A 12,255-nucleotide genomic window follows, 5' to 3' on the forward strand; every position below is an offset into this window, starting at 1 on the left:
AAAAATGCACAGATTTTGAGTCCCCAACAGCCCAGTAGGTTCCTTGAGTCCCTCTCAGGTGATATTTCCCAAAGGTAGCATGGTTTTGTCATGTTGGGTTGACTCTTGAAATTCAGTTATTTCATTTCTTCCCTTCTGTTTTTACTCTCTGATCATCCAAGTAAGTTTACTGCAGAAAAAGTGGACAGTATGGAAAAATATAGATCCTGAAGAAAAATTACCTGTACTCTGTTTACTTAACAGTCTGTTCTACTTTGAAATGTCCAGAGTTCCCAGTATTTCTTTATCAAAGTATGTCTGGTTTTCTGTTGACTCTCTTTGAGGGCCTCTCCTATCCTTTGCCTTTGTAGCTACTGCCAATACTTTCTTGGAATGCCCTCCAGAAGCACCTGTGTTCCTTCCTTACACCTTGATAAAGCCTTCCACAAGCCCCACTTCTCTGCCTCTTGTCCCTATACTGTTCACATACTGTGACAGCCTCTGTCTTTCTACAGTGCTAATGTATGTGCTTACCTGTCTCTCTGAAATGCTCAGTGAGCTCCTTGAAAACATAGATTGCATTTGCCCCAGAGTGCCTAGGACAGAACAGACTTAGCAAATGTTTATTGAATCAAATAAATAAAAAAAAATCAAGGAAATCTTACATTAAGTATTAAAGAATGAAACCCATGATTAATGACAAGAATAGATAACACCTGCTTTAGTCAATCTGATTTTTAAATTTTTTTTTGTGTGTGTGTGTGTGTGTGTGCTGGGGACCAAACCTGGGCCTCTCCTATTCTAGGCATGCCCTCTGTCACTGAGCTACACCTGTAGCCCTGAGTCAGCCCTGTCTGCAGAATGCCATAAAGGAAAAATAGCATTTTAGAGTACTTAAAAAAAAAAAAAAAACTTTCTGAAAGCTTCCACATAATTATTTTATTTGGTCTTCTATAAGCATAAGTAGTCTATGATTGTATCCCCATTTTTTCATATCAGGAGTAATTACTATATTTGGTCTTCCATAAGCATAAGTAGTCTATGATTGTATCCCCATTTTTTCATATCAGGAGTTACTACTATATTTGAATCACGAGAAGAGGAGATCAGAATTGTATTGAAAAGTGGGAGGGGATGTTATTAACAGAAGCTACTTGATAGGGGTTGCAATACCCAGCATTTGCTGACTGTTTATGTGGGCAAAGAATATGGATGTGGTATGCCAAGCAAATTACTTATGTAATCTTATTAAATCATTGCAGGTCTATCTACAGAGGGCCATGCCCCTTGCTGTTAAGTGATGAAACTTTGTGAGGCATGAAAAACCAGGATTCCTACTATCATTATTATTATTTTATTTGTCATTGATTTGATCAACTTTTTTTGATCAGATGAAAATACCACTAATACAATATTATTGTATAACCTGTTCTGTCAGTCCTATTTGCATCACCACACCCATTCCTCACAATTGTGTATTGATATAGACCCAGGTTGTAATTGCATTTATACCTGAAGAATCTGAGGTCCAAAGGGGAGAATGACTTACCTAAGTAAGTATTGCTTATAAATGGCAAGGCCAACACTTGACTGCAAGTCCAGTGTTCTTTTCTCTGCAGCATGTAGGTCTGCTGAAGCTGATTATATCAAATGTAAAACAGTGGTTCTGTACCTGGGTAATTTAGATAATGTCTGGAGATAATTTTGTCATTATTTGGGGTTCACTAATGACATCCAGTCAGAAGAGTGGGGGTACATAACACAGAATTATCCTGTCCAGAATATCAGTATTGCTCAGGTTGAAAAATCCTGTTCTAGAACAATTGGGTTTCATGCCTTATTTCTTTCTCCAGGATAAGTGAAATACCCAAGGTTAGTCTCCAAAGCATATCTAGTGATAGATTTCATTCTTTTAGAATTAGCTATATGTGTGTGGCAGTGAATGCTTATTTATCACCAGGATTCATCCATAGCATTATAATGTTATATTAAAATATACTTGGGGATGCAGAAAGGTATTAGTGTAGTTCCTCAGAAACTTTAGGGACTTCTGGAAGAGGTAAAGGATATCTGGTTACTTTGCTTCTGGGTGCAGATAAGCATCCCCTAGATTCTATGAACTACTCCATGCAGAGGTGGCTGTATGCATAGACAACCCTGATTGAATTAGTGCTGCTGGTATAAATGAATGCTCCCAACAGTGACTCTTCTTCCCACAGTTATGCGATGCCCACTAAAACCATGGAGATATTGCAGGTACAAGACCAAAGCAGCAAAATGTTCCTGGACTCAGTCCTTACTGTACATGAGCGAGTGGTTCAGGTAGGCAATGTATTTACCTCTCTGGTTCTATTCTCTTTTCATTTTTTCTCTTTCTGTTGTGTCCTTTTCTTACTCTTACCTGCCCTTGAATAATGATGTACGCCAGAGTTCAGTTCTTGATCCCTCCATCTTTCCTTTTATGTAGTCTCATTGCCCTGGCCTCAGCAATCATCTTAATGCACTGATAACCTTCAGATATATATGTATATATCTGCATCCGGTCTGTTGGCTGAGCTTCATACCTGATACCCAATTGTCTACCAGACTTCTCCACTTAGATGTTCCACAGTGCTCTCTCTGTCCCAGTGTATGCAAAAGTAATTGTAGAAAGACAGATTTTCTTTTTCTACAATATTCCCCACCTTTGAGCCTGATGCTTGACCCTTCATTGTCCTCTGATATCCATTCATTCAACAAATTTCTTAGCTTTTACCTCCTAAAACTTTCAGATCGAACCATTTACTTTACCTTCATACTAATGTGATCATGTCATTTTCCTGTTTAAAACCTCTTGGTGGCTTCCTTTTAACTCTAGCAGTTATCCTGTTTGTTTGTTTGTTTTTTCCTGCAGAGACAGATGGGTGACAGCCATACCACCATGAGGGTACCCAGAATTATTAAAAATTCACAGTTTACCAGCTCTAACATCACTCTCCCTTTTTATAGCAACTTTATTGAGATAAAATTGACATATCATATAATTTACCCATTTAAAGTATACAATTAAATTGCTCTTAATGTATTCAAAGAATTACACATCCATCACTAAATCAATTTTAGAACATTTTAATCACCCCAAAAAGAAATTCTGTATCCATTAGCAGTCACTTCTCTTTCCTGGTCCCTCCAGCCCCTTGCAACCACGAATCTACTTTCTGTCTTTATAGATTTACCTCTTCTGGGCATTTCATTTAAATGGAATTGTACAATATGCAGCCTTTTGTGTCTGACTTCTTTCATTGGGCATAGTGTTTCAAAGGTTTATACATATTGTAATTTGTCAATACTTTATTCATTTTTATTGCTAAATAATATTCCATTCTATGGCATCTCCTTTTTTTTTTTTTTTTTTAAGCTACTGAAGAAACATACCAGTATCAGCAAAGTAATAAAAGGAATGCTAAGGGGGCAACACCTTAATTCTAAATATGCTAATGTAAAAAACAACTAAAGCATTTAGAATTCTTTTGCAGATTAGCAGGAATAAATTATTTGCAGCATACTTATGATAGCTCTTACTTGCCACTGAGACTCATAGAATAAAGTATGAACTCTGTAGCATTCAGGTGCCTTTATGATTCTTCTGCTTTTCCTCTTCATATCTCATTGCTTTAGCCTTTAAGGAACTGGTTTTCTTTCTTTTTCTTTTTTGTTTTTTATATTTTTTAGTTGTAGTTGGACACAATATCTTTATTTTATTTATTTATTTTATGTGGTGCTGAGAATTAAATCCAGGGCCTCGCACATGCTAGGTGAACGCTCTACCACTGAGCCACAATCTCAGCTCCAAGGAACTGGTTTTCATTCTCGGACTCTGTATGTCTCCACATTTGCAGAATGTTGTTTTCCTTGTCTCAACAACTCTCCATACTACTATTGAATTCTCCCAGTTTTAATCCTGTTTTTTTCCAAGACTTCATCCAGATGTCACCTTCCCTGAAGCTTCCTTTAACCTTCCCTGTGTTGGTAGGTATTTCTCTTGTGGGTTCTCACAGCACCCTTCAGTCCTTCCTACTGCACATCTGATTTGCCTCTAGATTCTTGGCACAAGTACTGATACCAGTCAGTAGTCTGTGTGGGTAAACCTGGGTTTGCATCAGAAAGTTAGCGTTGACTTGATAACTTCTTGGTCCAGCTGTGACGTCCATTGTCTATTGGAACAGATATTGTCATTGGCCATCTCAGCAGTCAAACAAGCAAACACCTTGGCAAATGGGAAGAAAAATCTTACAGGGGCCATGCTCAGAACTAGCTCTGGGTGTTCATCTTTACCCTACTGGAGCTGGCATTTGAGCCTGGGCCATATCTGCCCAATCACCTGGCTTTTAGCACCCTTCCTTAAAGTATCTTCTTTCATTTTGCAGATCAGCGGTTTGAGTGCTACATTTGCAGAGATTTTCTTGGAAATACTCCAAAGCAATCTTCCTGAAGGAGTCAGATTGTCAGTAAGGGAGGTAGGTGCTAATTTGGGAAGAGGCCCCCTGGTGGTCTACTTTTGCCCAAAATAAAGATAAGAACATCTGGGCCTGGGAATATAGTTCAATTGCAGAGTGTTTGCCTGGTATGTAAAAGTCCTGGTTTGATCCCCAGCAGTGGGAAAAATGGAGGTGGTTGGGGGTGTGGGGGAACTTCGTGGCTTTAGAAGCAACAGATGTGGATAATGTGGGTAATGTAGCCTAGATAATAACCAGGAAAAGAGTGCAGTCTGGTGGAACTGTGGTCATCACTCTGGCTCTTCTGAGGCATCAGGGATGATCTTTATGGACCATAGGAACTGATCTCCATCACATCATCCTGATGTTACTGGGGAACCCATTACACTTCAAAATTAACTCCTTTCAGGCAGTTGTATAGTGGAAAGAACATAGTTTAAGATTATGTACAGCAGGGCACAGTGGCATATGACTATAGTCCCAACTACTTGGGAGGCTAAGGCAAGAGGATCACAAGTTTGAGGCCAGCCTCAGCAACTTAGCAAGACCCTGCCTCAAAAATAAAAATAATAATAAGGTCTGGGGATTGTAGCTCAGTGGTAAGCATTTACCTTCTAAGCCTGAGGCCCTCGGTTGAATTCTCAGTACCACCACCACCAAAAAATGAGATTATGTATAGTATAATAAATCAGAACACAAATAGGAAAATGTACTTTAGAGAGAAGTATCCTTGACCTTCAAGGCTTGACTGTAGCTTGATTGAATATATTTTGTAAAGAATGCCAGTCAGAAGGAGGTTTGACTGGGCATGGAAAACTTGCAGTAAAACATCAGGAACCTTAACCTGAAAACTAGATATTCAAGTCCAGTGACCATTATGTTTCTTCTAATGATACAGACACATCAGGTCATGTTAAACTGGTGGCATTGCTTCATCCAGCTCTCCTTGTCTTATACTTGTTAAGCTTCTGGTTGTTATTTAGGTTGCACATAGTACACAGAGAGAATGTGCTGGTCATGCTAACTTAAAACATTCCAATCCTGTGAGTGTTATTGTAATTTTTATTTATCTATTTATTTATTTATTTTTGCAGTTCTAGGGATTGAATTCATTGGAGCTTTACCACTGAGCTGCATCTCCAGTGCTTTCTATTTATTTATTTTTAAAGTTTGAGATAGGGTCTTGCTAAAGTTGCTGAGACTGCCCTTGAACTTGTGATCTTCCTGCCTTGGCCTCCCAAGTAGCTGGGATTATAGGTGTATCCCACCCCCTGTGCCCAGCTGATATTTCCTATTATTAAAGGATAATTTTTACATTAAAAAAAAGTGCTTCTAGGCTGGGGATGTAGCTTAGTAGTTGAGTGCTTGCCTAGAATGTATGAGGCCCTGGGTTCAATTCCCAGCAACACAAACACACATACACACACACAGATATACATACACACACATATACACACACACTTCTGTTGTTATGTTTGTAGTATCTATAACATTATTTCCTTTTATTATGTCTTCTTGCAACAGACTCTAAGTACATTGAAGGCAAAGAGTAAGTTTGATTCAAATTTGAATCCCTGGTACCTAATACAAGTCTGGGACATAGTAGATAGTCAATAATAGTTGCCTAAATCTGAATCATTCTGTGCAGAGTTAGCTGATGACTCTCTTTTTTTTTTTTTTGGTGGTGCATTTCTTTTTTTTTTTTTTTTTTTATTGGTTGTTCAAAACATTACAAAAAGCTGATGACTCTTTTTGGATGTTGCGCATGTAAAAATAACTAAAAACTCCATAGTACTTACTACCTATTTTCTTTTCTACTCCATAGCACACTGAAGAAGACTTCAAGGGAAGGTTCAAAGCTCGGCCAGAACTGGAAGAACTGTTGGCCAAGTTGAACTAGTTATTGCAACTGTTTCATGCGCCAGCACTGGTGATATTGAGTGCCAAAGAGAAGAGTTTCCAGATGGTCAGGGTTAAGCAGGAGACCCAGACCCTTAGATTTCATAAGTACCCGTTCTCACATGGAAGAGTTCTTCCTCTCCTCTGTAGCATGGCTGCACTTGCCAGCTGTTACCACATATCTTTGTGATAACACAGGGAATCGTCTAATAAAAACATGATACTGCTGTTGCTGGTGTGTGTATGTGAGGGGTGGGGGTGAGAGGAGAAATGTCAACCTACTATCCTGTGGCATATTTTTAACTAAGAGATTCTATTTTCTCTTTGCCTGATGATGCTTTAGCATAGATGCATGTATCCCTTCTATATGTTCTTAGTTAGAGTGAACGAATCCTTTAAAGCAATCTATCATGCAGTCCGTAGTGAAGTAGGGATGATAGCATGAGGATATTCTCTGTATTAGTCTGTTTTCTATTGCTATAATGAAATACCTGAGGCAGGGATTTTTTAAAAAATAGGTTTATTTAGCTCAAGTTCTGAAGGTTCAAGAGCATGGCACCAGCATAAGCTCAGCTCTGGTGAGAGCCCCCTTTGCTTTGTCACAGCATGGCAATAGGCATCATTCAAGAGCACATAAGAAAGGGAGAAACCACATGGCAAGACAGGCAACCAGAGAGGGGCTAGTCTTGTGCTTTTTATAACAACCCACTTTCAAAGGGTCCTAAGAGAACTACATTAATCCCTTCCCAGGGCAAAGCCCTCAGTGACCTAAGCACCTTCTACTAGGCATCACCTCTTCAAGGGCCCATAACCTCTCAAAATCACACACTGAAGACCACGATTCCAGCGCATGAACCCTTGGGAGACACATTTAAACCATATCTAAATCATTACATTTTTTAGGGCATGCTCTATGGGTATAAGTCATGGGAAGGGAGATTTTGGCTTTGTATATAGAAAAATTCTCCATATGGAACTGAGGTCTGTTCATACACAAAATAAATTGCTTTGTGGGTTAGTGAGTGACTTGACATAAGTATTCAGGTAAAGGTTACATAACTGATAAGTGTGCCTGGAATGAGATTATGCAAAGCATTGAAAGTTGATCTCGATCAAGGGTCAGCAATCTACTGTCCATGAACCAAATCCTACTCACTCCTTTTTTTTTTTTTTTTGGTACCAGGGATTGAACTTGGGGACACTCACTCACTGAGCCATATCCCCAGCCTTATTTTGTATTTCATTTAGAGACAGGGTCTCACTGAGTTGCTAAGTACCTCGCCATTGCTGAGGCTGGCTTCCAATTCACGATACTCCTGACTCAGCCTTTGGAGACACTGGGATTATAGGCATGCACCACCGTGCCTGGCACTCCTTGTGTTTTATAAAATAATTTATTGAGGTAAACTTCACATACCACAGAATTAGCCATTTTACAGAGGCATTTAGTACATTCACCATGTTGTACAAACACAACCTCTTACCTAGTTTCAAATTCCCATTCTATTTTTTTGTAAATAAAGGTCTATTGGAGGAGGGCCATGCTCATTCACTTAATATTATCTATGGCTGCTACAATGACAGAGTAATTGGAATGGAGTCCATAAAGCTAAAACACTTTCTGGTCCTTTGTAGAAACAGTTTGTCAAACCCTTGTCTAAATGATTGATTCTCAAACTTTAGCATATATCAGGACCTCTGGGAGGGGGTTTCTAAAGCACAGATTGCTTGATTTCATAGATATGGAGTGAGAGTCTAGAATCTGCATCTCATATGAGTCCCCAGGTGATGATGTTGCTGCTGGTCCAGGAAACCTCTTTGAGAACTAGTAGTCTAGGTGATCTTCAATGTTCTGTCTCTTCTGAGCCTTTGTGCATTTATACTTCGATGCAGAATAGCTATCATTTATTGAGCTGGACCTTGTGCTAAATACACATTTAATCTTCTTACCAGTCTTTCAGGGCGTGTATGTATATGCCTGGGTATAAGTATATGTGAGTGTGCTTTAGTCAGCCTTTTGGCTGCTGTGACCAAAAAGACCTGACAAACATATTAGAGAAGGAAAAGTTATGGTTTCAGAGGTCTCAGTCCATAGAAAGCTGGCTCCATTCCTTGGAGCTCAAGGTGAGGCAGAATATCATGGCAGAACAGTGTAGCAGAGGAAAACAGCTAGAGACATGACTGTAGTATACAGAGACAGAGAAGACTCTACTCACCAGGGATAAAATATATATCCCAAAGGCATGCCCCCAACGAGCCACCTCCTCCAGCCACACCCTATCTGCCTACAGTCACCTCTCAGTTAATACCTATCAGGGATTAGCGCACTGATTGAGCTGAGACTCTTATAACCCAGTCATTTCATCTTAGACCTCCTTACATTGTCTTACATGAGCTTTTGAGGGAAACTTCATACCTAAACCATAACAAACATGGATCCTTGTGTCTCTGTCTCATTCATTCTCCTTTTTTGCTGCATACTTTGTACAAAGTATCTTTGAGGTTGTTGGTATTATCCCAGTTTTACAGTTGAGAAGTTAAAGTTTGAAGAGGTGAAATGACTTCCAAGGGTAAAACAGCTAGTAAGAAGCCAAAACCTCTTTACCCTCTATTTCTAGCCTTCTCTGGGGTATCCCTAACCAGATGTCTGTAGAAGCTTAACACATTCTCAACATTGCATGTACATTTCTGAAACTCATAGCTTCAGTCCTGAAATTATTTTGGGTTTTTTGCTTGGTCTCCACAGGCAACAAGAGGAAACTCAGATTTCTTCCCAAGGTGAACATTAAGGGAAGGCTGTCAAAAGAGCAGATGCCCTTATATTAAAATGCTTCTCTGAATTCAAATGGAAGTCCCAGGACTTCCAATTGAACCCCAATTGGAGTGTGGACAGAATTTTCCAGTGAAGACTGATACTTTGATTTTAGAATTCCCTATTTCTGGGCTAAGGGTGTGGTTCAGTGGTAGAGTGTCTCCCTGATATGCATAAAGCCCTGGGTTCGAACCCTATCACCATAAACACATTAAAAAAGCTTCCTGCTTTGTGTAGGTGTCTGAGTAAATAAGCAAAAAATAAATTTATAAAATTATTCCCTATTGCTAAATCTCAATTACAGAAGATAAAAGAGCAGCAACTAATGGATGAGTGTGAAGCTGGGGGATATATATATAGTGATAATGAAGATAAAATGTATATATACATACATATTTCCCCATAGCACATAGGCAATGCCACATGGGTTCCGTTTAGGAATCTGAGAAACACATTAGATTCCAGCTGCCCAATTTTCCTTGTTATAATATGTAGAAACAGGACTCAGAGTTTCATAAAATGGACAAGATACTGGAGCAAATGCAGGTTAGAGGCCCAGAAAAAGCAGTGCTTTGTCCCAGGTCATAGGCCATCTCCATGGCAGAGTAACAGCAGGATTCAGATCTAATGTCCCACTCCATTCCTTCCCATCACATTTGTTGCAGAATAAGTTAGGTTTATCTTAAATAAGAGGCAGCTGGATTCTGTCACTCCAGCTCTTGTGTCACTAACCTAGTTGATGATTTATCTTCTCACTGGAGTCAAAGGGCTTTTGTTGCTCATAATGACTCTACTCTAAGAAATGGAAATTGCTCTTAATGCTCCATCCTGGTAAAGGACAGGAGATAGTCTGATTGCTATAACCTCAGGGTTATAAAACAATTACAAGCTTCATTTGACTCTCTAGAGTGAGGCCCAGGGGGATTTGAACTTTCTTAGGATCACATGGCTGTGAAATCAAAAGGAACACAAGTCTCCAGGTTCCAAGCTGAAAATACCTTTCCTTCCCTCCTTGAGACAATCTATTATAAGAGGCAGACAAACTTGGGTTGTGCCTGGGCTTCTACACTTATTAGTTTTAAGGTCTTCTGTGAATTTTTTTTTCTGGTGAATTAACATCACTGAACCTCAGTTTTTTGACCTATAAAATGGGTAATCCCTTTTTAGAGTTTGTGATAGAGATCTGTAACAGGCTGGCCAAGTGCTTGGTAAATGTGATATTTCTTCCCTTCTAAACAACTTCAGTATATATATTCTAAGAGATTCTTTGAGATCTACTTTACACATAGTGAAACACAGACCTTAATTGTGTATTTGATCAGTTTTGAAACTGATCTGTTTTGAAAATGCATCTACCCATGAAATCCACCATTCTGTCAATTACCCCAGAAAGTTCCCTCATATTCTTTCAGTCATTCTCCCCTAGAAGCAACCATTAATCTCATTTATATTACCATGTCTATTAAAACAATTAATCTTGTACAATATATACTCACTTGTGTCTTATCTTTATTTATACACTTTGTTGCATGTGTCAGTAGTTTATTCCTTCAGCATACTTTTAGTTTTGAATGCCCCAATTAAAAAATTCCTAGTAGGGGGCTGGGGATGTGGTTTAGTGATAGTGTCTACCTGCTATATATGAAGCCCTGGGTTTGAAACCCAGCACTGAAAATAAATTAGATCTACAACAGTGCTTCTTGCTTTGTGTAGGTACCTGTGAGTAAACAAGAAATAATAATAATAATAATAATAATAATAATAATAATAATAAATAAAATAAAAAGTCCTAGTAGAACCATGAAAATACAAGGGATAGGCGGGGCGGGGGGTCAGTGGATTAGAAGTCAGAATAACTAGGTTCGAGGATTGGCTCTATCAATATGGAACTTTTGGGATAATCCATTTTTGTCTTCATTTTACTCATGAGTTAACTGGCCCAGGGAGGGAAACAGACTTGTCTAAAGTCAACCATTCAGCCAGTGGCAGAATCAAGGATTGTTCCAGGTTACTCAATTCCTGGTTTATTGCATATAATGGATTTTTAGAAGTGTATTTTTATGTAGATCAATAACTTTCAAGGATAGAATGCCTGGGTCAAATGGGTGGTTTTCTTAGTTAAGGCCAGCAGATTCCTTAGCTACATGTTTTAGTCCTTTCCCTTTGGATGAGGATGTCTGTTCTTCTGCCTTAGAAGCTTGAGAAATGGCCAGCTGTGGATTCTAAAAGGGTATGTTTTAGTCACTGAGAAAGAAATAAAAATCTTGGTATTTTGAGTATTTGGACACTGTAGCAATGCTGAGACCTCTATCTCCTCTGTTTCTAGGACACAGAGTGTAATTAAGGAAGGAAAACTGTCTGAGTAGACAATGGGCATGTCTAGAACTAGACCAGCTGGAAAGATACCACAGGCACAAAGTGACCAATGGGTTTTGGGCTTGTTTCATCTGTACTTTGGTTTCTTCTTGATGTTTTCATCTCCAATTGTCTGATTGACCTGCAGAATCTGGAATGATTCATTTAGCTTTACACTCCCCCTGGAATCATTTATTCTCAGACATTTCCACTCACTTTAGGGAATCAGCTCACCATTCAGGCAAAATGCCCAGGCTCTGAAGAATGAATATTCTTTAAAAAATAGCTGTAAGGAAGGGAAGAATCCTTTCCACTTCCTCCACTCCTTTAAGTCTTGCAGAGAAAGGAGGCCATGCATTTTCTACAGGGAGAAAGTGTAAGGTTTCAATCTGGACTCGCTCCAGTTCTTTTTGGATTTCTGAAGTCAGCAGCCCAAGGATTTAGTCTGTCAACTTCACCTGAGGGAGAGACAGAAGTATCTTCTTACTCATCTAGTAAAGCACATTGCAGTGCACCTATGTACTGAGTATGAAGCCAAGTCCTTGGCCAAAGACCTTGCAGGGAAGAGCTTAGCCATCAGTCTGCCCTAGGTCTAGTCAAGAGACAACCAGCCAAGAGGTCTCTCCACTCATTGCTGGCACTGCACCTCTTCCCAGGAGTTACCCAAAGCTGCCAGAGGTAAGTGTAGATTATATAGGGAGAAACTCAGACCACATTGCACAGAGCACAGAGACC

General features: G+C 39.3%; 1 protein-coding gene across 1 annotated transcript in view; it reads left to right on the top strand.

The window, feature by feature from the left end:
* Mrpl48 (mitochondrial ribosomal protein L48) overlaps positions 1-6,584 on the top strand; it is a 55,468-nt gene extending 48,884 nt beyond the window's left edge. The window contains exons 6-8 of the mRNA XM_027942722.2: positions 2,199-2,301; positions 4,386-4,475; positions 6,280-6,584. Of these exons, the coding sequence (XP_027798523.1) occupies positions 2,199-2,301; positions 4,386-4,475; positions 6,280-6,354 (268 nt within the window). The 3' untranslated portion in view covers positions 6,355-6,584. The remainder of the gene's footprint in view (positions 1-2,198; positions 2,302-4,385; positions 4,476-6,279) is intronic.
* Positions 6,585-12,255: the final 5,671 nt, after the last annotated feature.

The sequence above is a fragment of the Marmota flaviventris genome, chromosome 9 (assembly GCF_047511675.1).
Source record: "Marmota flaviventris isolate mMarFla1 chromosome 9, mMarFla1.hap1, whole genome shotgun sequence".
Lineage (NCBI taxonomy): Eukaryota > Metazoa > Chordata > Mammalia > Rodentia > Sciuridae > Marmota > Marmota flaviventris.